This window comes from Silurus meridionalis, chromosome 3, assembly GCF_014805685.1.
Source record: "Silurus meridionalis isolate SWU-2019-XX chromosome 3, ASM1480568v1, whole genome shotgun sequence".
NCBI lineage: Eukaryota > Metazoa > Chordata > Actinopteri > Siluriformes > Siluridae > Silurus > Silurus meridionalis.
The window spans coordinates 8,104,219-8,132,098 of NC_060886.1; the positions used below are offsets into that span (position 1 = coordinate 8,104,219).

Consider the following 27,880-nt stretch of genomic DNA (forward strand, 5'->3'; position numbering starts at 1 on the left):
ATGCAGAGCGGCCACCGATTGGCCAGTCCTGTGCGCGAGCCTCTGAATCGGAGCTTCCTGTTTCAACCTTTGTTTGTAAACAGGCATGAGGAAGCATCGCATTTCCCGATTTCCCGAACGGTGGACCTGATTGTACCTTGCAGCTGTTTCTAGTTGCTGTTCTTACCTGTGAGAAACGCTATTAAATGAAAAGAATACATTATTGGGGATAAAATAATACTTATATTAAAACGCAAATCAGTGAGAGAAGCAGAAAAGACTTTGCTGGCCCTGACGGCTAGTCACTGATAAACAGTATGGGAGTGACCAATTTCAAAATGCAAAGTCTCAAAAAATGTTTCAGGATGAACTAATTAACACGTTTATTGTGCATAATTTAAGATCAAACGATCTTTAAAAGTAGAATAGTCCAATCCAGATGGTGGCGGTAATGCACTTTCTAGATCGGCAAACCGCAATAAAAAAAATATATAAAACTGCCGCAGTGGAAAAAGCCTGTAATTCAGTAAAATATATCGTGCAAAATGTGTTCTTGCGTGGCGGATTGGCGAGTCATTTTGTTTGTTATTTCATCGTGTACCAGAGTCAGAGGTAAAAATACTTTCTAATTTACACAAAACATCATCACGATTTTTCTCAAATACGCGCGTGCATTTTGCACAATATAAGTAATTATTGAGGGTTTTATCAACCCCAGCTATTAGGGTTGCACAAGCCTTAGTGCCGGTCCCAAGCCCGGCACTATTTGATATTGATGTTTTGTATTCTGATTTTTTATCAGCTATAAAAGTCATTGGTCAGGACGTGAATGTGACAGAAGGAGATGATGCACAATTATTCTGTCAAGCGGTTGAGACATCAGATAAACTAACAAGTATCACCTGGCAACGACGAACAAATGAAAACCGGGAAACAAAGACTTCTTTGCTGTTACTTCTGATGGGAAAGAAAGACAATTGAATGGATTGGGGGACAGAGTTAAATTCACAGGAAGCATCTCAGGACTCGACGGCTCAATTATTTTAGGAAATGTTAGTGTTTTAGATGAAGGAACCTACACTTGCGTCTTCAGCGTATTTCCAAGTGGACCATATGAAAAAGAAATGTATCTCACAGTACAAGGTAAGAATCGCTATACTACTTTAAACTAAAGCTGCATTGTGTAAAACATGAAACATGTAGTGCAGTTTAATGTGATCTTTTCCACTCTAGGTTTGGGTCACACAGTGTGATTAAAGCCTTTGTGTGGTGAATGTTAGATGTATATGTGAAGGATAAACCTAAACCAATAATATGAATATGTACATATTTAATATACTGTGCCAAAACATAATCGAGTGGAGCAATGATTTGCCTTGTGATGAATAAAGAACAAAACATTAATTTACACGGTGTTAAATTATACTTCATGTTATAATGCACATCTCAAAGGTGCATATAATAAAACCACAAATAATTCATGCATTTAATTATTCAATTTACTTCCTGGTGGTTTGTCTCAAAATTGATCAAATAAGCTGCCAGTTTATTTCAGTTTTAACTGCATGGTCTCTTTAGCAATAGACATGAAACAATAGACACATGAGACACAAAACAGCTACAAAATATTAATGACAGATCAAAGCTTCTAGCAGTGGGTTTTGTTTCAATTATTGTCGCATAATGATGTCATCTTTAGGGTAAAAATGTCATCACTGGGCTGACTAAACAGAACCTGAAGCAGAGCAGGAAAATCTAGACATCAGTCTGGAACAGACTAACTTGTACAGATTTAACACACATGCACAGAAACACGAACATATTCGCTTAACAGAACACTGCATTTTGTAATAGTTGGGATTAAATTAATACATTTAATAAACTTTCTTAGTACAGGCATCTAGTAAAATGTGAATGATGAATAAAGTGTTTACATGAACTTGAGTTTATTTGAGGTATACATTGACTTTTGCCATCTCATTCGTTACTTTTTAGTCATGCAAATTCAATAAAGGAATGAAGTTAAATGTATAAAATTTTAAAGTCTAATTTAGGGTGTTTTCATATATAGTTCGTTTTAAAAGAATAAAACCCAGTTCACTTAAAGTGAACCAGAAAGGGAACAAGCCGAATGTGACCTTTTGGTGTTCACAATCTAGAGAACTCAGTTCTTTTTTTGGTCCTCTTCAGCAATGAAGAGATCTCAGACCCTTTCTTGTTCACACCACAAATTTATAAGAACTCAGACCCCAGCTTTCTGTGCAGCAGTGGATTTTGGGGATTCTTATTATATTGGGGATTCTTAATATATTTATTTAACCCAGCCATTAGGGTTGCACAAGTTAGTGCACTTCAAGTGCCAGTCTCAAACCGGACAAATGGTGATGGTTGCTTTAGGAAGGGCATCCAGCGTAAAACATGCCAAATCAAATGTGCGGATCATGAAAAAGAATTTCATACCCGATGGGTCGAGGCCCGGGTTACCAACGACCGCCACAGGTATCGCTAGCCAACAGGGTACTTGTGGAAATTGGGCTACTGTTGGTCAAAGGAGGAGAAGGAGAGGAGGAAGACGTTTACAGAGACGGCAGGGAAAGGAGCAGTGTAGGAGAGTGGAGGTTCAGGTTGGTACTTTAAATGTTGGTACTATAACTGGTAAAATGAGAGAGATAGCTGATATAATGGAGAGGAGAAAGGTAGATATGTAGATATGTTGTGTTCAGGAGACCAAGTGGAAGGGGAGTAAGGCCAAGAACATTGAAGGTGGATTTAAACTGTTCTTTCATGGTGTGAATAGAAAGAGAAATGGTGTAGGGGTGATTCTGAAGGAAGAATACAGTAAAAGTGTAGTGGAGGTGAAGAGAGTTTCTTATAGGGTGATGAACATGAAGCTGGAAGCTGAAGGGGTGATGATAAATGTCATCAGTGCTTATGTTCCACAAGTGGGTTGTGAGACTGAGGAGAAGGAAACATTCTGGAGTGAGTTAGATGAAGTGATAGAAGGTGTACCTAGGAATTACTGATTGGTGATTGGGGCAGATTTAAATGGGCATGTAGGTAAAGGGAACAGAGGTGATGAGAAGGTGATTGGTAGGTATGGCTTTAAAGAGAGGAATATGGAAAGGCAGATAGTGGTAGATTTTGCTAAAAGAATAGAAATGGCAGCGATGAATGCGAAGAACAAGAAGGAGGAGGAGCATAGGGTGACGTATAAGAGTGGAGTAAGGTGCACACAGGTGCAACCTGAAGGAGATTGGACACTGTAAGGTGTTGGCAGGGGACAGTGTAGCTAGACAGCATCGGATGGTGGTCTGTAGACTAGTTTTGGAGGTGAAGAGGAGGAGAGTGAGGACTGAAAGAAGAATAAGATGGTGGAAACTGAAGGAGAAAGACTGTAGTGTGAGATTCAGGGAAGAGGTCAGACAGGGGCTCGGTGGTGGTGAAGACGTGCTGGATGATTGGGCAACTACTGCTGAAGTGATAAGGGAGGCAGCTAGAAAGGTACTTGGTGTGACATCTGGAAATAGAAAGGAAGACAAAGAGACGTGGTGGTGGAATGAGGAAGTGCAGGACAGCATAAGGAGAAAGAGGTTGGTGAAACAGAATTGGGATCCACAGAGAGATAAGAAAAGTATGAGCAGTACAAGGAGATGCAGCAGCAGGTGAAGAGGCATGTGGGGAAAGCCAAGGAAAAGGCATATGAGGAGCTGTAGTTGGAGAAGAAAGGAGAAGTTGGACACTAAGGAAGGAGAAAAGGATTTGTACCGATTGGCCAGGCAGAGGGACCACTCTGGGAAGGATGTGCTACAAGTTAAAGCAATAAAGGATGGAGATGGAAATGTGTTGACTAGTGAGGAGAGTGTGTTGAGAAGATGGAGGGAGTATTTTGAGCAGCTCGTGAATGAGGAAAATGAGAGAGAGAAGGTTGGATGGTGTGGAGATGGTGAAGCAGGAAGTGGATAGGATTAATAAGGAGGAAGTGAGAGCAGCGATTTAGAGGATGAACAGTGGAAAGTCAGTTGGACCAGATGACATACTGGTAGAAGCATGGAGATGTTTAGGAGAAATGGCAGTGGAGTTTTTAACAAGATTGTTTAATAGGATTTTGGAAGGTAAGAGGATGCCTGATGAATAGAGGAGTGTACTGGTCCCAATCTTTAAGAACAAGGGAGATGTGCAGACCTGCAGTAACTACGGGGGAATAAAGTTGATCAGTCACACCATGAAGTTGGTGTGGGAAAGAGTAGTGGAAGCCAGGTTGAGGGAAGAGGTGACCATCTGTGAGCAACAGTATGGTTTCATGCTGAGGAAGAGCACCACAGATGCATTATTTGCTTTGAGAATTTTGATGGTAAAGTATAGAGAAGGTCAGAAGTTGTTTGTGGAGCATTGTGTGTTTGTGGATATAGAGAAAGCATACGACAGGGTTTCGAGAGATGAGTTGTGGTATTGTATGAGGATGTCAGGTGTGTCAAAGAAGTGAAGATGTGAAGATGGTGCAGGACATGTATGAGGGCAGTGTGCAGTAGGAATGGCAAACTGGTTCAAGGTGGAGGTTAGACTGCATCAAGGATCGGATCTGAGCCCTTTCCTGTTTGCAGTGGTGATCGACACGCTGACAGACGAGGTCAGACAGGAGTCCCCGTAGACTATGATGTTTGCCGATGATATTGTTATTTGTGGTGAGAGTAGGGAGCAGGTTGAGAAGAGCCTGAACAGGTGGAGGTACATGCTGGAGAGAAGGGAAATGAAAGTCAGTAGGAGTATTGAGAGGGAAGGCAGTGGAGTGGTGCGGTTGGAGGGAGAAGAGGTGGAGAAGGTGGAGGACTTCAGGTACCTGGGCTCAAAAGTGCAAAGTAATGGAGAGTGTGTTAGAGAAGTGAAGAAAAGAGTGCAGGCAGGGTGGAGTGGGTGGAGAAGAGTGATAGCAGGAGTGATTTGTGATAGAAGAGTATCTGTGAGAGTGAAAGGGAAAGTTTATAGGACTGTGGTAAGACCCGTGATGTTATATGGTTTAGAGACAGTGGCATTGAGTAAAAGACAGGAGGTGGAGCTGGAGGTAGCAGAGCTGAAGATGTTATGGTTTTTGTTGGGAGTGATAAGGATGGACAGGATTAGAAATGAGTTTATTAGAGGGACGGACAGTGCATGTAGAATGTTTTGGAGACAAGGTGAGGGAGGTGAGATTGAGATGTTTTGGACATGTGCAGAGGAGGGACATAGGGTATATCAGTAGGAGAATGCTGAGGATGGAGCCACCTGAAAGGAGGAAAAGAGGAAGGCCAAGGAGGAGGTTTATGGATGTGTTGAGGGAAGACAGGTAGGTAGTTGGTTTGAAAGAGGCAGATGTAGAGGATAAGGGGGGTATGGAGACAGATGATCTGCTGTGGCCACCGTTAATGGGAGAAGCCGAAAGAAGAAGAAGATGATTCTTAATATATTTATTTATTTCCGTAGACTCTCCACTGTCCATGTGCTCATGTGCTTCTGGCACTTGTTTTTATGGGTTGAGGAGAGTCGGCGTTTAATGTTATCATCTTTCCAAATTTCAGTAAGTGCACAACACTACTCTTGGGACCACAGAACTCCATGACCTGCCATAGTGAAAAGTTTTTTCTGTTGTTACAGCAGTGATGTACAAACGGACCCACAAACGAACTGCACTCAGACCATCTCCGGAGGTTCGCTTTTGCTTGCTTTTAGGGGGGTCTGAGATCACCTGTACACACTGAACTGCTCTGAGAGCGTTTGAAAGGGTTATATGAACTAGGTGTGAAAACACACTTAAACTCAACTGTTGTCATGCTTCTTAATTTCTTAATTTTTTAAGTTGCTCCTGTGGTCAGTGTGGGTACAGATGTCCATCCTGTTTCTGGTCAGACTGAGGAGATTTTAGCAACCTGCACTGCAGCCAATTCAAAGCCTTCAGCAGAGGTGTCGTGGAATCTAGGTACTTTAAGAGACTCTTTTAAAGTACATACTAATCACACTGTGGACTCTGAAGGAAGACACACTGTTACTAGCAACCTGATTGGCACTGCATCCAAGGAGCTAAACCAGAAGAAGGTTCAGTGTTTGGTCTCACATCCTGGATTAAAGGAGAAAAAACTACTGGAATACACATTGAACATTTACTGTAAGTTACCAATTTGCTCGCTTTTTTCAAATCAGAAACTTAGTCACACAAATGAGTACAAAGCTCTTCTTATTCTTTTCATGTTGTTCGAAGTAGTAATATAAGTGTCTGTTGTACAGGCAGTGTCAGACAGATTGTCTAAATATATTTTTGTCACATGCATTAGCATAAATAGTACAATTTGCAGTGAAATATTTTTAAAAATGGTCTGTGACATCAAATGGAAAACAATGAAAAAATTAGTGAATAAATTTTCACTATGAGTTTACAATATAATAAAATATAGAATTAAAGTAGTGCGTCTTTAGCCAAAAAGCAGTTTGAGGTACTGGGTGTTGTGGTATGTGGTATGTGGTAGAGGGTGTGGAGGTAGATGGTGTGTGGTCAAAAAATTTAGTTTCTAGTCATTGGTTCACTCTCCTGGATGAGGGCATGTATTTCTCACAAAAAGAAACTCATCATTCTTTGTGGTTGCCTTCAGGGACCAGAAGCATTAACCTGACCCCCCCACAAATATCTTATTTAGTTGTTTGGAAGACTTTGGTACTGTCTTTCAGACTTGGCCAGCACCACTTGTTGCAGATAGACTGCCGGTTAGGAAGCTCAGTGTGGATGTCCATCATTTGACCGTCTTCATAAGAGTGTTGATGCGACAAAAACGACATGTCCAGCGTGCTATTAAAACCAAGCTATTGAAATCTGTCTACTCTCTGTGAAGTAGAGCAGTTTCCAGTCTTGAATTTCCCTCTGGAACTTGACTCAAGCCCTAAAGCTATCAGCATGTAGGATCATGGCACCCAGTCAGTATTTCTTTACAACTGAAAATCAGAAGTTACCGTAATTTCCGGACTATAAAGCGCACCCATATATAAGCCATATATAAGCAAACTGAATTTGACAAAGATTTTTATTTTGACCATAAATAAGCCGCACCTGTCTATAAGCTGTGTCTACACTGAAACTAATGAACTTTACACAGGCTTTAATGAAAGTCTGTTAAACGGTGTAACGTGTGAAATATGTTGTGGCTCCTTTAAGAGCAGAGTGGCATTTTGGGAATAGCCTGCCGCCGCATTTTTTCCGGTATTACTGCATGTGTGCAAGACCCAGGAATATGTCCTTATTATTTTCTGATGCTCATTTCTAAGTTTCTTTGACTAACCCTTAACGCTGTTGCCAAGAAAAATAAAAAAAGCACGAGTTTTGGAAACCTGTATGTGCTTATATGATTTCTGTTGCAACTGGAGTTAGCGAGCTCTCCCTTCACCCAGACTCAACTTGTTACAGCGGCTTGTATCTAAACAGTAGCCTACCAAAAAAGTAATTGTTTACTGTCTTCCTCCTCCTTTCACAACTATTTCTCTCTGAGGTTTATGGATGTGGTAAAGGAAGACATGCAGGTAGTTGACGAACCATAATGGGAGAAGCCGAAAGATGATGATGATTCTTAATAAATTTATATTTATTTCCGTGGACTCTCTACTTGCTAATGTGCTTCTGGCAAAGATTTTTCACTTTAATGTGGCCTTGTAGTGCGGTTCTGTTAATATCCCCTTTCTTTCAACAAAAGAAACACTTGTTTTTATGGGTTGAGGAGAGTCAGCATTTAATGTTATCATCTTTCCAAATTTCAGTAAATGCACAACTCTTCTCCTGTGACCACAGAACTCCATAACCTGCCATGGTGAAATGTTTTTTCTGTTGTTACAGCAGTGATGTACAAACGGACCCATAAACGAACCATACTCGGACCACCTCCGGAGGTTCGCTTTTGCTTGCTTTTAGGGGGGTCTGAGATCACCTGTACACACTGAACTGCTCTGAGAGCGTTTGAAAGGATTTAAGAACTAGGTGTGAAAACACACTTAAACTCAACTGTTGTCATGCTTCTTAATTTCTTAATTTTTCTTAATTTTTTTTAAGTTGCTCCTGTGGTCAGTGTGGGTACAGATGTCCATCCTGTTTCTGGTCAGACTGAGGAGATTTTAGCAACCTGCACTGCAGCCAATTCAAAGCCTTCAGCAGAGGTGTCGTGGAATCTAGGTACTTTAAGAGACTCTTTTAAAGTACATACTAATCACACTGTGGACTCTGAAGGAAGACACACTGTTACTAGCAACCTGATTGGCACTGCATCCAAGGAGCTAAACCAGAAGAAGGTTCAGTGTTTGGTCTCACATCCTGGATTAAAGGAGAAAAAACTACTGGAATACACATTGAACATTTACTGTAAGTTACCAAGTTGCTCGCTTTTTTTCAAATCAGAAACTTAGTCACACAAATGAGCACAAAGCTCTTCTTATTCCTTTCATGTTATTCGAAGTAGTAATATAAGTGTCTGTTGTACAGGCAGTGTCAGACAGATTGTCTAAATATATTTTTCTTTGTCACATGTATTAGCATAAATAGTACAATTTGCAGTGAAATATTTTTAAAAATGGTCTGTGACATCAAATGGAAAACAATGAAAAAATTAGTGAATAAATTTTCACTATGAGTTTACAATATAATAAAATATAGAATTAAAGTAGTGCGTCTTTAGCCAAAAAGCAGTTTGAGGTACTGGGTGTTGTGGTATGTGGTATGTGGTAGAGGGTGTGGAGGTAGATGGTGTGTGGTCAAAAAATTTAGTTTCTAGTCATTGGTTCACTCTCCTGGATGAGGGCATGTATTTCTCACAAAAAGAAACTCATCATTCTTTGTGGTTGCCTTCAGGGACCAGAAGCATTAACCTGACCCCCCCACAAATATCTTATTTAGTTGTTTGGAAGACTTTGGTACTGTCTTTCAGACTTGGCCAGCACCACTTGTTGCAGATAGACTGCCGGTTAGGAAGCTCAGTGTGGATGTCCATCATTTGACCGTCTTCATAAGAGTGTTGATGCGACAAAAACGACATGTCCAGCGTGCTATTAAAACCAAGCTATTGAAATCTGTCTACTCTCTGTGAAGTAGAGCAGTTTCCAGTCTTGAATTTCCTTCTGGAACTTGACCCAAGCCCTAAAGCTATCAGCATGTAGGATCATGGCACCCAGTCAGTATTTCTTTACAACTGAAAATCAGAAGTTAATTATGATTAATATAAAAGTGACCATGTAAAACAGTGCAGTACCTTAATTTATGTCATGTTTAGTAAAAAACAAATTAAAGTATTGATTTTTTCCAGACCCTCCACAGTTGGTTTACATTAATTTAACAACTTCTCAAGGGGAAACCCGTGAATTTCAGTGTGATGTAGATGCCAATCCAAAACCATCACACTTTAATTGGAGCAGGTAATGGAGCTGAATTCCTTTGTATTTGTTTACCAGAAAGACTGCATTTGATCTATTTTAAGGACCCATATTAAATGGCTTTTCAGATATAACAAAGCAGTACCTGCATGTTTTGGAGACTTCCAGCAAGGTTATTTAATTTAACTGTAGTAACAAGATTTTTCTATATACTTTTCTTGAATTCTAGTATTATTTTGAAACAGTATGCTAATAATTATATTTTTAATTATTTATCTATATTAATAAAAATCTGAACCAACCAAGTGTGACCTTTTGTAGTCAGATCACTCTGTACTCTGTCTTCTGTGGGTAATGTAGTATTACAAATAAATGTATTGTCCTTATAGAGACAAGATGATAAAAGCCACTGCAAAGTTGCTGAAGAATCTGTGCAATAAGACGTCTAACAAAATATTTAACTTCAACATGTCCTTTTCATTATAAATGAGTATATTGATGCAGTTTAAAAGTTATTTCCAGTAAACAATTTACAACACAAATATTTGAAACACCAGCATTGTCACCATCACTCTGCCTATGGAACTGTCTTGATCAATGATCTCCCATCAATGTCATTTTTTTTTCAATAATATTAGCATTCTTTTTATTTGTGTATTTCTAGTTAAATGAAAACTGATGTTACACTCATACTTGAGTGTTTGCTCAGTGTTAAATGTGGTAGATGTTCCTGTAGGAATGAAGAGCCAAAAAATAGGAGATTAAACTTAAAAATGTAAAAGGCGTAAAATTGAAAGTCTGTCAGATTAGCTTAATTCACAAGGCACATTTCTCATCATTGCTTCAATACTTCAACTGCAAAAACTGCTGGTGGTGTAGCAGAACTAAAGTTACCATATACAGTATACATTACTCATAATCTTACACTCCAGTGCTCATGTTAGTTCTCACTCTCCAGTGTTCTGTATTGTTTAGACTATAATCACACTCTTGATGTCACCCAAATGAGGATGGGTTCCCCTTTTGATTTTGGTTCCTCTCAAGGTTTCTTCCTCATAACATCTAAGGGAGTTTTTCCTTGCCACAGTCACCATGGCTGCTCATCAGGGATAAATGCACATTGTTCACCTTTTAAATTCTGTAAAGCTGCTTTGTCTGTTGTGAAAATGGCTATAGAAAGAAACTTGATTTGACTTGATAAAGGCTACTTTAAGCAGAAGAAACCTTGAAATGTGTGAATTGTCTATTCACAATGGGTCATAGTGTTATTTAGAGTTATATACAGTGCCTGTCAAAAGTTTGGAAGCAAAAATGTTTATTGTTTTTGAGAGACACATGCATGTTCCTTTTGTTTAGATGCAACAAACTAGGTAATTTACAGTATGAAGATTTTATTTGACCAAACTAATATATACAGTCCATTTAGAATGTATTCAGACCAGCTTCACATTTAAAGATCGTATGTTGCAGCCTGATACTACAATTGTTCAAATCCATTTCTTTCTCATTCATCTACACTCAGTACCCTTTAGTGACAAAGTGAAAACTTAATTCTTGAAATTTACAACACAAAAAAACCCGAGGCTGTAATTGCTGCCAAAGGTGCTTCAACTATGTACTGAATAAAGGGCATGTACATTTTTTATATATACATGCCCTTTATTCAGTACATAGTTGAAGCACCTTTGGCAGCAATTACAGCCTCGAGGGTTTTTTTTGAGAAATACTTTACAGTTCTTCTTTTTAAAACATGCCAAAGGTCTTTTTTACTAGTTGGATATTTCTATCTGACCTTGCGATCCAGTTCATCCCAGAGCAGTTCAATAGGATTTACATGCAGTGACTGGGCAGAGGTTTCTGTGTTGGACACGATTCCAGCTAACTGTTTGCTCTCTAAATTACGCTTGCACAGACTGGACATATGCTTTTGGTCTAGCCTTAGTCTAGAATAAATTGCATGGTGCTGAAATATGAAGTGGTAGCCATGTTGGTTTAGTATTTCTTTATCCAGAATAAATCTACAACCTTTCCTGCTCCAAAACAACCCTAAACTATTAAGCTTTCACCTGTATCTTTGACTGTGGTTGTGGGTTTTTTTTTTCTGTTGTACAAATATTCTTCTTTTAGAACCATAAATGTCAAATTTGTTCTCATCTGTACACAGAAATTTCTTCCAATCGTACAAGTTCTAATTATTGTGTTTTGCAGTTTACCTTTATTTCTTGCATATAAACAAAAAGAACATGCATGTGTCAAAAAATATATATATTATTTTGACAGGCACTGTGTTATTATTTGTGAGTGTGTTTTCAGCAGTACACAGTCTAGTCACTTTGCTTTAATTTGAAAATGTATGTTTATTTAAATGTATTTGGGGAATAATACACAGCAGTTTAAATATAATACATGGTTTGATTTATTACATATTGTATTAATTATTGAATAAAATAAATAAAATGTAGAAGGCAGTTTCTCACAGCATAATGCTTGTCTTCATACTACTAAGAAAATCCCACCTACACTTTTATCATTCTCTTAATTTATCTTATTTTAACATTACTCTCTTTTAGAATTTCTCCAGTGAGAGAGACGTTTTCCAACGTTGATAACAGACTGATTATTTCAGCAACCCCTGAATTTAACGGCCATTACTTGTGTATTGTATCTAACCAATATGGGGACGCTATAGGTTCCCTCTATGTGAATGTTATACCAGGTGAGTATGTATACAACCTGTAATTTCTTTAGACATTTAATAATTGTAATTGTAAAAGTCATTTGAATCGCTGTTCACATGTGGTTAACTTAATAAATTCACAGTTGAATGAATGCGTGCTGGTTAACCAAATATAGTTTTAGTAACTACTTACACACGGACAGACTACATTTATTCTTTTTTTAATTTTATTTTATAGAACCTTTTAGTTTAAAGGACCAAAAGAAAACTCAATATGCTTTGAGCACACATTAATGCTCAAAAGTGATGTCTGGAAATGGGGTATGCAAAATATTTGCTTTTTATGACCTTGCAGATTCGAATAAACCATCAAAAGTTGTATATTGGGAAGAAGAAAACACTAATCTTGGTTAAGGTATTTTATTAGCAATATAACAGCAAAATACAAGCTACAGCTATACAAACAGATATCAGCAAATACAAATTTTAACATGAAATCTGGTTTTATTCTAATGTGCAATGAAAAGCTTACAAATATGTCAGAAATCTAATATAATTTTAAGCAGTTCTTTAATATTTAGTTGGTCTTCAATTGTTTTTGATTACAGCAACTGTTTTCTTGGGCATTGACTCGATAAGATTTGCACATGTCATGCCTAATTTCTTGCTGAGCCTCCTTAAATTCTTTCCATAGCTGAGCTTCTTTGCATGATTCGCATGATTATCACAATCAGGGTTTAGAATTCCTAAAGATTTCAGGGGACTAAGGAGAGCACTTCAGGATTTTAAAATGCCAGGCAGCAAGAAGCAGCCACAAGTGTGTAAATTCTTTCAACACCTGCCACAGACATGCATCCCCATACCATTACAATTCCTCCACCATGCTTAAACAGAACAACTTTTGGAGAAGTACATTTTCTCAGGTTGGTCATCACTTTTGGGCATTACTGTGTGTGTGTGTGTGTGTGTGTGTGTGTGTGTGTGTGTGTGTGTGTGTGTGTGTGTGTGTGTGTGTGTGTTACGAGGGTTAACCAAATACAGTTTGAGTAACTACTTACTAAACTGCAACTAAATACAGTTAGCTCACGTTAAATGTAAGCTAATGTTTTTTCTTTCTAAATGCCATTGCAGCTACAGAAAGCAAAATTTGCTGGACTCTGTTCATCATAGTCCTCATCGCTCTGATTTGTGGTTTTGTCGTTTGGAAATTTCAGTTGCATCAACACATTATAAAAGACTGAGGTGAGTTTAGTAATTTTAGTAATGTAGTATTAAGGGCAGATTATTCACATATAAAAAGTTTTTTAAGCGAGTTTTTCCCCACTTAGGCTTAATAGCAGTGATCCTGTGCCGACTGATTCTGGAGAGGAAGTGAGTATTTTTATTTAAATTCTATTTATTGTGCTTTCTTCACTTAATTTGCTGGTGGTTAAATCATTTTCTATTTTCTATTTTCTAGATGAGCTGATGTTTGGGATCAATATTAAAGGTCAGTATAAAAATCACAAGGTCTATTGGCATGTCTGCTGTCATGAAAATGATTTTAATTACATGACCTCAAGTCATCACAAGTTGAGAGTTAAGATAATGACACCTATTCTGTTTCCCACTTTATTGATAGTTATGCACAAACAACTTAAATATTGTTTTGTTTGAGGTTTGTGTAAGCATCTTAGTAGGAATTAAATTTTTATTTGTGTGCATTTTGTTGCTTTATCTGTCTGTTTATTTTTTATTTCTTTTTTTAACGTTATTGTAATTATTAATTTACAGTAATTATATTTTTGTAAAATTTAGGCATATGCATGTTGCCTTTTCCTAAATCCTCCACTGCCAAGCAGCAAGCAAAACAAGTTTAAAACAGAGCGCACACTCTATATTAAAATATGCATTGGTGTACAAATGCATAAGCATACACTGAAAACCACAGCAGTGACTAAGATGTACTTGTTTACTGCTGCTCTTATTTGCTGCTTTCAGATTTTGTTTTTATTCGCACCGTTTTAATTGAATCATTACAGTAACGCAGAACAGATCCAGTGTGACTGCAAAAATCAGTTTACACAATAGCACTTCATTCAACTATACAGTTTTCACAAGAAGAGGATTATACAGTTTTTGTTTACCATGTTGATATTTTGCGATTAAAAAAAAAAAAATAAATAAAAATTATGTCCTTGTGCATCAGTGTGGTACTTCCATACTATACATCTTCGTTTTGCATAACTTCCAGGTACAGTTTCTTTGCGATTCAGTTGAGTTTAATATAAAATGCTCCCATTGCCTTGGCTGACTTAGGACGCACACTTTTTCTTGCTGATGGTTGACTCTGTGCTATTTTCCCAAGCGGCTGTATCTTGCCATCACCCTCACCCACAACTTGAGCAGCCCAACTCATCGGTAACTGCAACAGTGGAACACATTTTTGATTGTTTTTATCGATTAGTTGTTGCAGCCCTAATTAAAATACCAAACTAATGAAGAAATCTTGCTGTCAGGAGATGAGGGAGCAATTCCTTTTTATTGCAATTGAGCTCACAGGAGAAATCTCTTGATAAATGCAATAGGCATGAGTCAGCTGTCACATACAATATACATATATACACCTTTTCTTTGTATTTCTTCTTTTCTTTTATTTATCCTTATGTCTATTTTCTTTTTGTTTGTTAGTCTTCCTGTCCTCTGAGTTGATATGCTCATGCTCAGCTTGTATACCCATAAACGTTCTATTTCTTGTATTTTTTTAACATTGGCTTTACAACCATCTGTCTGATTGGACACCTCTTGGAGCACACATATTGCACTTGCTGTTCATTTGGCTGTGTACTTCATTAATCTTAATACATTTCTTCTCTCATCCTTTTTCTATTCTCGGTTTCAGCTCTGCTTACTTGATGAGTAGCATTGACTAGTCAAGATTTCGCTAGGGATGTGTAAAATGTGGCCATTGTTCCCTGCAGTGATCTGACTTGACCTGCACCAGACATCCAGCTTATTGTGAAAAGCTGTTTCACATGGAAAATCACTACTGCTTTGTCTGCATGTCACAAGATTGTAGGCATAGATGATGAGGCAAGGACAAGGCCACAAAAAATGTGAATATCATGGGAAACATTGCAAATATATGGAGTCATGGGTTATGCCTGCAGCATGAGCAGTTGCTTTAAAACTACACAGGAAGCCATGATTTTACTAAAATGTCATTACAATGTAGCATTAAGGTGTATTATCAATCAATCTGGATCATTTAGATTGTTTCAGTGAATTAAGTTATTGAATATCTGAGCAGTTTTGTCCTATCATTTAATTGAACTGTTTCAGCACAGTCTGTGTGAATTATTTTTTTTTTTTAACCTCCAACACAGCATTTCTTTATCTCATTACAGTGGGATAGATAGGTCAGCTCTTCTGCAGTTAGTTCTTGTAGTTGGAAGAGGTATAATAGGCAAGAATAAGGATCTTTTGACAAGGACTAATTGGCTGGACCATTTGTTCTGACCAATATGGCAGGTCTTGTTTAATGTTTCTGTTTTGTTTTGTATTTTATTTCTGCACTCTTCTTATAAAGGTGGATTGTGATACCTACACCTTTGCCTTGTGGAGTTTTACATTATCCAGAGCAACATAGAGTGGTGGTTGATCTATAAACTTGACCAGCTCATCCTATGTTTTGGCAGTTAGTTAACTGATCAGACCAAATGAGATTTTCCAGCAGGGTAATTCATGGGGGTTTCATTGGCTCTTATCTCGTGATATCTAGTTTCTCTTAAGTATAGTTTGAAAGTAACTCCATAATAGGCAGCTGAAACACAATACGTTATTCAGCACACAGACATAGCTTTGTTCGGTTGTAATCAAAGAGAAGGGACTTTCCAGCTGAGCAGTTTTTACCATTAATTTAAACTCTTAAAATTCTGTAAAGCTGCTTTGAGACAATGTCTGTTGTGAAAAGCGCTAACGAAATAAACTTGACTTGACTTTTTGAGCATTTGTGTGGGATATAATGTTGCAGTGGTGTATACGTATTTATTTTGTACAGACCTACTACTCCCAATCTTTTTCCCTTTTCCTCTTTTTCTTATGTAATATATTAGTCTGTACATATATTGTGTATATTTCTGTTTACCTTTGTGTATAGACAATGTATAGAAATGTAGATAGTGTGAGAATGGAGTGGAACATACAATAGACAAGCTACCACATTAACTTGTCCACAACCGTATACAGAGTTAATCATCTGTTAAATAGCAAATGGTTTATTTATTTATTTATTATTATCATTTTTTTTAATTGTTCATTCAAAAATGAGTTAAGTCAAGTTTATTTCTATAGCTCTTTTCACAACAGACATTGACTAAAAAGCAGCTTTTATTATTAGTATCATGGTGTCATGAATAGGGATTTTCCATTATAAGATAAACATTTGTTAGATGTCTGTGACACACCCCAACAGACGCCACACCTTAATAGAACCCATATTTTATATCAGTTACCCACACCTGCTTACAAATAAATTCCTGGCTTGATCTGTGGAAACAGACGTTTCTTTTGAATGTGGCGCTAAAAATAGCTTATTTTTTAAACGATTATAGTTCTTTAGGGCTGGTTTGGAGCTGGAATCATTAGCTTTTTTGCTTTTCATAAAACCTGTTATAAAATCTTTAACTATTTAAAATGTACAAAGTTTTTTGTCTAAGTGCTAATAGCTAAATTTAATCCAAATGGTGAAAGACTACTCAATATATAATGGCATGAGCTAGGTTTTTTTTTTTTTGACTGATGGTGTTTTTAGAACATGACCTAGTGAATTAGCATCTGGATGTATTTATTAATAGAGACTTTAAAGATCTTCTGTATGTTGCTCTAGATAAGGATGTCTGCCAAATGCTGTTATCCATCTAATTCAAATAGTGTTTCAAACTATCAGGAGTATGAATGTTTCACACATTAGTTAGTGTGAATCAGCATGTTAATGACTTTTGATCGTGTTAACACATCTGTCACAGTGTTTATATTACCACTACATTGTTGATGAATTGATCAGTATTAGAGTGTAGTTTCATTAGAACATTTCTTCACCTCTCATATACATTTTTTTCAGACTTTTTCCATCAAAGCTCGTTTCACATGCATGCAAAACAGATTTTTCCATATCAAATGCAATCAAATTATGTGCAAATCTTGTATAACACAGCAGAAGATTTGAGCAACCACTCCCAATAGATTTTGTGGTCATGCATGGTTTCATCATGGAACCTATGCAATAGATTATTATTATGCAACACAAAATGTGTCAAACTAAACTTAGTGCAATACTTTTCAGATGCCTATTTGCCACTTGGTAAATTATTACCTAATCTTCTAAACTCAATTATGGTGCTCCATGAATTACATTTCAAATAATGTCTTTCAGCTTGTACATATCCAAGAGTACCTAAAAAAAAAAAAACATTTGCATACAGTGTTATGTTCCTGAATTGCATATAAATAAAACTTGATTGTCTAACCCTTTGAATGTGCAAAAAGTACATCGAGACATCAGAAAGGTGAATGGCGAGCTGTTAAAATGATGGCTGTTGGTCTGCAGGCTCTTCAGATTTGTTTTAGGTTCTGTGCCAACCAGTTGTTTCTCTGGTTTCCGGTGAGTGCTATCAGTCATTGGCAGAGGTGGCAAAAGTACACACATCCTTTACTTAAGTAGAAGTAGAGATACTCATGTTTTGAAATACTCTGGTAAAAGTTGAAGTAGTGACTACACTATTTGACTCAAGTTAAATTAAAGAACTTTGGGCTCAAACATGTGATTAAGTAAAAAGCAGCCATTACTACTACCTGTTTTAGTGTCCCTGTGGTAACTGGACCTCACGTCATATTAATATTAAGGCCGTCAATCAATTAAAACATTTAATCGTGACTAATTGCATGATTGTCATGAGATAAATCACGATAATCACAACTTATTCGCACATACCGGAGGAACTGTACCTCTTCTATTTTTCATACAAATAACATAATCATACCATTATGCTGATCAAACATATCATAATTTGTTTATTTAAAAGTAGACATTTTGAATTTACTGTTCCCGCGTTAGTGCCGTTAAATTAATTTGCGTTAACGTGTTCATTTTGACAGCCCTATTTAATATATTGATGCAAAACGAATTTCAAATTATGTTTTTATCTAAGGAATGTATCCATCCTGAACAACCACCATATAGAGCACAAGCAAAGAAATAATGATCAGGAATGTCTCTATTCTGTCATGTTTACATCATTAACTCCATCTATCTCATGCACGTTAACCCCAGACTTCGTTGCCTTTCGCAATGCACGTATTTCCTTCCGTAAACTAGTCTGGGTCTATGGTGGTAACCAGGAAATTACACACCAGTGGTAGATTTTAAAAGTCACGCAATGACCAGAAATATGTTGATGGGCTGAAAACGGTGCGCAGTGAGAAGAAAAAAAATAGACACTTCACTAAATAGATTAAAACTAAAGTCTGGTTTGAAAATGTACGCGGTAGAAAGTACAGATATTTGTGTAAAAATGTAATGAGTGAAAGTGAAAAGTTGTCAGAAAAACAAATAAATAGTGGAGTAAAGTACTGATACCAGAAAAATCTAATTAAGTACAGTAACAAAGTATTTGTACTTCGTTGCTTCCCACCTCTGGTCATTGAATTAGTTAAATCAGGAACCAATGTTTGGTGAGGAGGTCTGAGGTGTTCAGTTGGGTTGAGGTCAAGGCTTTGTGCAAAACACAAGTTATTTTACTCCAACCTATTTATTTACAGGGTCAGTACTTGGGCACATTGGCAGCATTTGGAGGCAAAGACAAGAGACTGTCTAAGTGTATAAACCCCTCAAGATTATTTTGTTACCTGAAATAATTTTTCTTTGCCACTGTCACCCTTGTGATTATTCATTTATGTGTAATTGGTCCAAAGAATTATTATTTAGTTACTGGAAAGAAATTGAAATTGTTGAGACCCTGTATCTGTGATGATGTGACCTGCAGATTAATGGAAATACAGCTCAACATCAGTGGGTGGGAGGATAGGTAGTACTTGTTAATTAATGACAATAGGATTAATGATGCGCAAGAGCAGGTAGTGGTGACCGCAATGGATAAAAACTTGAAAAGGACATGTGCAAACTCTCCTGGTACCTGGACAAAATTCTGACCCAGATGAAGCCCCCAGTATAATTGATGGGCAAGAAAAGTATAATTGGTGAGATTTAAAAAATTCGATTACAGTTCATTTGTTTGGATTTACTTTACTAGGGATCTGACTGCATCGAGTACATTATACATGCTGTGTGGAGGAAAAGCTATCCGCTATTGCCATGGCCCAAGTAGGCTTAAACACCATGTTCATATGACACAGACATCATTTCAAAACAATAAATGAGAATGAATGAGAGAGCTCTCAAAGCTTGCTTCCTAGTAGCTGAACTTGTAGCCAATGCGTAAGAGATTAAATTGTGGTTATGCTGTATTAGTGTCATTTTGTGCAGTTTTTGGTTGGTTGTGTTCCATGCCTCAAAAACGGTTGAAAAACACTGATGTAATGCAATTAAATCGTGAAAAATGAACAGTGACAGTGATTTTGTTTATAGTTTCCATGGTGGGCTCATGCTGATGGTTTGATGCAAATGCAAACCATGTTTTTATACACCTCACTTTGTGCACAGGTGGACATGCGTTGTCATGTTTGAACAGGTTTAGAAATACGGTAGGTCAAAAATGATGATCCAAGTTTAAAGAAAACAAGGTTGTTAAGAGAATTTGATTGGTATGTTCATAGAATGGAAATGCAGCTTTAACTTGATCAAAATAATGGAAATTTGCATAACATTTTAATCCATTGGTCGCTCAAAAGAAGTATCTCGTGGTCAAAGCTGACACAAAAAAAAACAGTTAGTCAGTCTTTTATTTATAATCTCACAGTTGAGGATGGGTTCCCATTTTGTGGCTGTTTAATTTTAAGTTTTGTTCCTCATACCATTGGCTTGTTCATCAGGAATAAATAAACGTAAATTTAAATATGCAGTGCATCTGAAAAGTATTTGAAGCACCACTTTTTCAACGTTTTACAGCTTTATTCCTAAATAGTTTAAATTCATTATTTTCCTCAAAATTCTACAAACAATACCCCATAATGACAACGTGAAAAAAGTTTTTTTTAAATCTTTGAAAAAAATCTTTTTTATTTTTTTTAAATCACATGTACATAAGTATTCACAGCCTTTGCTCAATACTTTTGGCACCAATTACAATTCAAGTCTTTTTGAGTTTGATGCTACAAGCTTGGCACACCTACTTTTGTGCAATTTCTCCCATTTTTCTTTGCAGAACCTCTTAAGCTCATTCAGGTTGGATGGGGAGCATTGGTGCACAGACATTTTCTAATCTCTCCAGATATGTTTAATCGGGTTCATGTCTGGGCTCTCTTTGGGCCACTCAAGGAAATTCACAGAGTCTTTCCACAGCAACTCCTTTGTTATCTTGGTTGTGTGCTGATGAACCGTCACCCCAGTCTTAGGTCCAGAGCACTCTGGAGCATTATCAAGGACTTCTCTGTACATTGCTGCATTCATCTTTCACTCAATCTTGACTAGTATCCCAGTTCCTGACGCTAAAAATCATCCCCACAGCATGATTCTGCAACCACCATCCTTCACTGTAGGGTGGTAGTGGCCAGGTGATGAGTGGTGCCTGATTTCCTCCAGACATGATGCTTGCCATTCAGGCCAATGTGTTCAATCTTTGTTTCTCATGGTCTGAGAGTCAGTCAGGTGCCTTTTGGCAAACTCCAGCCGGGCTGTCTTTTACCGAGGAGCGGCTTCTGTCGGGCCAGTCTACGTTAAAGGCCTGATTGGTGGAGTGCTGCAGAGATGGTTGTTCTCGTTTGGAAAATTCTCCCCTCTCTACAGAGAAACTTTACAGAGGAGCTTTATTTATTTATTTATTTATTTATTTTTTTTTGAGTGACCACCAGGTTCTTGGTCACCAACCAAATGGAGGCCCTTAACCCCCCTGATTGCTTAGTTTGTCTGTGTGGCCCACTGAGTTAGGGTTAGGGTTCAGGACTCCACCAGGTTGGAGGTCAGATGACCCAATACTTTTGAAAATAGAGTGTATAAAAAGAATAAACTGCTCTGTCTGAAAATGTTGTTACATTAAGGAAGTTCTGTTTGCGGTGTTAGAGACTGTGGCAGTTCTGTTTGTGGTGATAAGAGACCGTTGCTCCTGAACAGACATCTGGAAAAGAGCCAATAAAGAGTTTTTTCAAATGTCATGCACATAAAAAAAAAAAAAAAAATGCATTTTATACCTTATTTCTTTCCCTATTTTAAAAAAGAAATGCCTTTTTTTGCCATTTTTTCACCTTTATAAGTAAAATGATCTTTAAATAAATCAGGAGATAAAGTGTAACAAACTGCTGATCTCACAAATTATGATGCTGAATTTCTCAAGAACTTTATCATTTAATCATCTTTAGCTGTACATAATGGACATTTGCATTCCTAAAAAATACATACAGAAATTTCCGGACTATAAAGCGCACCCTTATATAAGCCTTATATATGGCTTATATACAAATATTTTTATTTTTAACATAAATTAGCCGCACCTGTCTATAAGACTAAGTCTATAAGCCTATAAACCTGTCTACACTGAAACTAATGAACTTTACACAGGCTTTAATGAAAGACACTAAATGCAATATGTTGCGCTTCTATTAGGAGCATAGCAGTATTTTGTGAATAGCATGTCACTGCATACTTCCAGTATTACTGCGTGTGTGTGCGTGTGAGACTGAGGATTATGTCCTTATTATTTTCTGATGCTCATTTCTAAGTTTCTTTGACTAACCCATAACGCTGTTGCCAAGAAAAATAAAAAAGCAGGAGTTTTGGAAACCTGTATGTGCTTATATGATTTCTGTTGCAACTGGAGTTTTAGTGAGCTCTCCCTTCACCCAGACTCAAAGCGCTACAACGGCTTGTATCTAAACAGTAGCCGACCAAGTAAGTTATTGTTCACTGTCTTCCTCCCTCCTTTCAAAACTACAGTAGTACTTTAACCTACGAGTGCATTAATGTACGAGTTTTCCGAGGTACGCGTGGTCACTCGGTCGATTATTTTGCTTTGTTACGCAAGCAAAAACATTTGAGGTACAAGCTCGAGACGCCGCTGCTAGATGGTGAAGAGAAGCCAGAAAGCGAAGATTGTGACGAAAATTAAGATAAGCAAAGAAGAAAAAGTAAAAATTTTAAAGTTTAGGGATACGTAGTGTACAGTAGTGATAGTAAAAAACGAGTTTTCCCTCTGCCTCCGCTTATCGAATCTACCCCCCTCTACCCACACACACCCCACTGGCGTTTTCGTTAGCTCAAGTTGTCTCATCTTCAAGGAAAATACACTGAATAAAACCTTATTATATCTTTACATACTCTTTCTATTATGTTTTATACAAGATTTGTTATTAAGAAATGTATTTTCCAATTTAATAACATGAAACATTTAAACGGGGTGTCATTTTGAGGGTTGGAACAGATTAATGCCATTTTAAGTATTTTCAATATGGAAAACTGATTTGATGTGTGAGCAAATTGAGATACGAGCTTGTCCATGGGGGTCAAGGTACGAGTTTGTCCATGGAGGTCAAGGTACCACTGTATTTCTCTGGGGAGTTTATCTTGTGTCATCGTCGTGCGCCACGGTTGGAAGTTTATTCTCCCGAAGCCGTGCAGCTCAGAAAACAGGTGAAGTGCGTTTTTTTTTTTTTCATTTCTGTTCGGAAATTTCATTGGTCTAATGTGTATGTCGCTCAGTTTTTTTGGCTTAAAGTTTGTGAAACCGGGAAAAAGCCAGGAAGAATCCATAAATAAGCCGCAGGGTTCAAAACGTGGGAAAAAAGTAGCGGCTTATAGTCAGGAAAATACGGTAAATAAAAAATAGACAATTGTTAATATATTTGCTAAAAAGTGTTATTTTTTACTGCTATTTTGTAATTTTTACAGTTGCTATAAGTCAAGTCAAGTTTATTTGTATAGCGCTTTTCACAACAGACATTGTCTCAAAGCAGCTTTACACAAATCAACAGTGATGGTGAATGGTGTGAATTTGTCCCTGATGAGCAGCCGTGGCAAGGAAAAACTCCCTTAGATGTTATGAGGAAGAAACCTTGAGAGGAACCAGACTCAAAAGGGGAACCCATCCTCATCTGGGTGACATCAAGAGTTTGATCATAAATCTTTCAACAATACAGAACACTGGAGAGTGAGAACTAACATGATAACTGGAGTATAAGATTATAAGTGAATATAACTCGATACAGCCAAAATAACTGGCAACAAAAGTGCGTACACACTGTGTGATAACAGCTGTACATCATGTAACCAGGCAAAGCCACATGTCCTATTCATCCTGTTCATGTTTTTGTTCCGCTTGACAGAACCCTACAAATTTGTGTATCTTGTATTAGAGCAGTTAAAATTTGGTGCTTTGAGTACAATTCTCTCATACTGACCACTGGATGTTCAATATGGCACCTCATGGAAAAGACTCTCTGAGGATTTGAGAATTAGAATTGATTCCCTCCACAAAGATGCTGAGGCTATAAAATGAACACCCTGAAACTGTTACAGTACATTGGCCAGGGTCATATAGAGGTTTTCCAAGACGGGTTCCACTCGGAACAGACCTCACAAGGGTTCATCAAAGAAGTTGTGTCCTCGTGCTGTGCATCAGGTGCAGAAACTGCTTCGAAAAAGAGACGCATGTGTGCTAACAGCTTTGCTTTAGAGGTTGCAGAAGCAGAATGTCTGCTTGTCAGTGCTCAGACCACACACCGCACACTGCAACACGTTGGTTTGCATGGCTGTTGTCCCAGATGAAAGCCTCTGCTGGTTCACAAGAAAGCCTGCAAACAGTTTGCTAAAGACAGCCTGTCCAAGATCATTAATTACTGGAACCATGTAAACTTGTTTGGCTCAGATGGTGTCCAGCTGGTGTGGTGATGCCCTGGTGAGTAGTTAAAAAAAAATTGTGTCTTGCCTACAGTCAAGCATGGTAGTGGTAGCATCATGGTCTGGGACGCATAGATTGCAATGTGTGACATTCTGAAGCAGAAAATGATGCCCTCCCATCAGAAATTGTGCCAAACGACAGTTTTCCAACATAACAACCCCAAACTCACCACCAAGATGGCAACTGCCTTGCTTGGGAAGCTGAAGGTGATAGAGTGGCCAAGTATGTTTCCACACCTGAACTCTATTGAGCACCTGTAGGGCATCTTCATGTGGAAGGTGGAAAAGTGCCTTTTAACATCCAGCAGCCTTTACCACAATCTGCATATTGACTAATTTAAAGTATATCAAATTTCCATTTCTATAGTATTAACTCTTGAGGACATATAATAAAATAGTTGCAGAAATATTATGTTCGTATTTGCTTTTGAGAGATAATGTAAATTCTGAGCAGTGATTTAAATGTGGATGTGCTTAGGCACATTACTAACATATAAAGATCATATTCTACAGTAGTAGTTTTATTTAAACAAAATCCCCTTTTCTAGCTGAATTTAAATGAATATCTGCTTATAGCAATTCCTGCATTTCACTCATTATACCTAATCATCTGATCGCAGCAATTCACTGATTAACAGAATAATGTGAGTGAATTGTCTGAATTGCTATAGAGTATTAAAGCAGCACAGTTCAATCCTTATACAATATTCTAGATCAGGGGTCACAAAGGTTAACATTTGTTATCTGATTAGTATGTAAATGGCCTATTTTGCATGTGTGTTTTAGTCAGTCAGTCATTCATTCATTAATGTACAGTTCTTTACTTTGCATCATTATCAGCTTCAGTTTTGCTGTCACCTCTGGTGAAGTGGATGAGAGAAGCATTCAGTCAACAATGTGTATATCGGCACAATTCACAGACATAATAATTTGTTTCTGTCGCGCCCACTGTCTGTAGCCCAGTGTTTTTTTTTTTATTACAGCCTTTTGGGAGTATGGTATTATGGGATTTGGGGCTTACCCAAGGCATCTGTAATAGTCATCTTAATAGCATGCTGCATCACACAAAAATACAGGCTTGATACAGGATTCTTTTAGATACACCACAAAAGATAATACAGTGTGATAGTTAAATCTACAGCAAAAAATGATCTAGACTTGTCTTACTGTTGATATCAGATATAGTTAGTGTTAACTGTAACACAAATATTTGTCTATTCCCATTTTTGATTCAACTTAAAAAAAAAAAAAATAAATAAAACAGTTTAAGTTAAATACTGTAGAATTACATGTTTAATTTGTTCCTACATTAAAAAAAGCATTAAAGCATCTAACTTCAGTTCAGGTTGTAACAGTTTAGTAACGCACAGTTGAGTGAGTGTGTGCATGTGAGTTTCAGTTACAGTTTAGTTCTGTGTATTGAGCAGCCTGATGTGTTGAGGGAAAAAACTGTTGCACACTCAAGATGTGAGGCCCAAATGCTTTAAAACTGCTTTCCTGATGGTAGGAGGGTGAAGAATGTGTATGACGTGTGTGTGGGGTCGTCCACAATGCAGTTGGCTTTGCGGATGCAGTGTCTGGTGTAAATGTCCATGATAGATGGGAGAGAGACTCTGATGATTTTCTCAGTTGTCCTCGCTATGTAGAGTCTTGCTATTCGAGATGGTGCAATTCCCAAACCAGGCAGTGATCAAGGTGCTCTTAATGGTTCCCTCTGTAGAATGTGGTCAGGATTGGGGGAGGAAGATTGGCTTTCCTCAGCCTTGCCAGGAAGTAGAGACACTGCTGGGCTTTCTTGGTGATCAAGCTGGTGTTGAGTGACCAGGTGAAGTTCTCCACCAGATGAACACATTTGGTGCTCTTGACGATCTATACGGAGGGTCCATCGATGATCAGTGGAGAATGGCCGCTCTGTGCTCTCCCATTCCTTTCGGTTTTGTCAACGTTCTCAGCCACGTCTCTGTGAAAAACAAAGATGCAGCAGTGTCTGTACTCATGCCGAATAGCTTTTGCTGGAGTCTGATGAAGTCCAATGTAGTCAAGTCAAGTCAAATTTTATTTATATAGCGCCTTACACCAACCAAAAGGAGCACAAGGCACTTTCCAGTAGAAAATAACAAAAAAACAAAAAAAAAAGTGTATTTGTAATACAATGTATTATCCAGAATGCAGACATTTGCTTGCAGGATGGATGTAGAGCTGGCCAGCTAGGGTTAGCCTTTAGCCTAGCAATGGCCTTGCATTAATTAATCAGTCACTGTTTATCTAAAGCACAACAGTTGCAAAGAGTTGCTGTAAAGAGAGTGCTCCTGAATGCATGTTGCTGAGCTACACATTTACATTTACATTTGTGGCATTTAGCAGACGCCCTTATCCAGAGCGACGTACAAAAGTGCTTTGAGTCTCTAGTAATGAATAAATCTACACTGGTACGCAAGATTACAAACTTAATATAAATATAACTTGAATTCTACAAACTTGGAAAGTGCTAATGTAGGTATTTCAGGAAGAGGTAGGTCTTCAGTCGTTGTTTGAAGATAGTCAGGGACTCTGCTGTACGGACATCTAGGGAAAGTTCATTCCACCACCTCGGTGCCAGAACAGAGAAGAGTAATAACTCTTTATAAATCTAAATCATTACTCTGCTGGTAATGATTTTAAACCTCAGATTTCCAGACATGTGCATGATTGCATATTATTCTGAACTTATACTTTCCAGTGCTTATGAAAGGACTCTTTTCAACACATTTAATACTGCTTATTATATAAAATGTATAACTAGTCTTATTTTAATTCAATTCCTTTTTATTTGTATAGTGCTTATAACAATGAACATTGTATAAAAGCAGCTTTGCACAGATAATGTGGTGATAAAGAATTAATAAAAATGTTCTTTATAAGTGCAAGTTTGTCCCAGATTAGCGAGTCGGTGGAGACTGTGGCAAGTAAAAACTCCCCGAGATTATATAATCTGAGTGGCACTGAATGTCCATTTATTACATATAAATGTACAGTGATGATCAGATGCAAACTGTAGTCAGTGTATCAGACTGTTGACATGAACTACAGTTCAAATCCAAATCCTCAAAGCTCCTGTTCTTACTCTGTAATTTCTTTGATCCCCAGGCCGTTGGAGTGGCCTCCAGTCCAAGAGAACACCATACAGAGGCAGGCCAGGACGAAGTGGGCAGAGGGAAGTCCAGATGAAAGTGTACCTGTGGACATATTATAAATAAAACACAGTGTCCATATTGTTGAATTTAACCCAGCCATTAGGGTTGCACAAGCCAGTGCACTCTTAGTGCCGGTCCCAAGCCCGGATAAATGGGGAGGAATTCATTAGGAAGGGCATCCAAAAAACATGCCAAATCAAATATGCGGATCAGAGGATGGCTTTGGAGGTGAAGAATAAGAGGAGGGATCGAGAACTGAAAAAATAAGATGGTGGAAATTGAAAGAGAAAGACTGTAGTGTGAGATTCAGAATTTCTTTTCTTTCTTTCTTTCTTTCTTTCTTTCTTTCTTTCTTTCTTTCTTTCTTTCTTTCTTTCTTTCTTTCTTTCTTTCTTTCTTTCTTTCTTTCTTTCTTTCTTTCTTTCTTTCTTTCTTTCTTTCTTTCTTTCACACTGCTGGCATGCTGAAGGCTCGTTTCTTGGATATGGGTGTAATGTAAAAATTTTAATTGTTCAGAACCACTGAACAATTAATTGTAAAAAGTATTTTTGAAGTACTAAGGCGTTATTTTGTTCAAGACTCTTACAAACATATTAATTCACCTGATTTAAAATAAAATGTTTGTTCATCAATTAGCTA

The 27,880-nt window shown here is 37.6% G+C and overlaps 1 protein-coding gene across 1 annotated transcript; it reads left to right on the forward strand.

The window, feature by feature from the left end:
* Positions 1 to 27,876, forward strand: LOC124381408 (nectin-1-like). The gene is given in 10 exon segments (XM_046843016.1): positions 1 to 145; positions 782 to 898; positions 901 to 1,122; positions 5,810 to 6,115; positions 9,282 to 9,390; positions 11,919 to 12,064; positions 13,157 to 13,267; positions 13,354 to 13,396; positions 13,485 to 13,514; positions 27,195 to 27,876. Coding segments are annotated over 7 exon segments (1,155 nt in total). The 3' UTR covers position 13,267; positions 13,354 to 13,396; positions 13,485 to 13,514; positions 27,195 to 27,876.
* Positions 27,877 to 27,880: the final 4 nt, after the last annotated feature.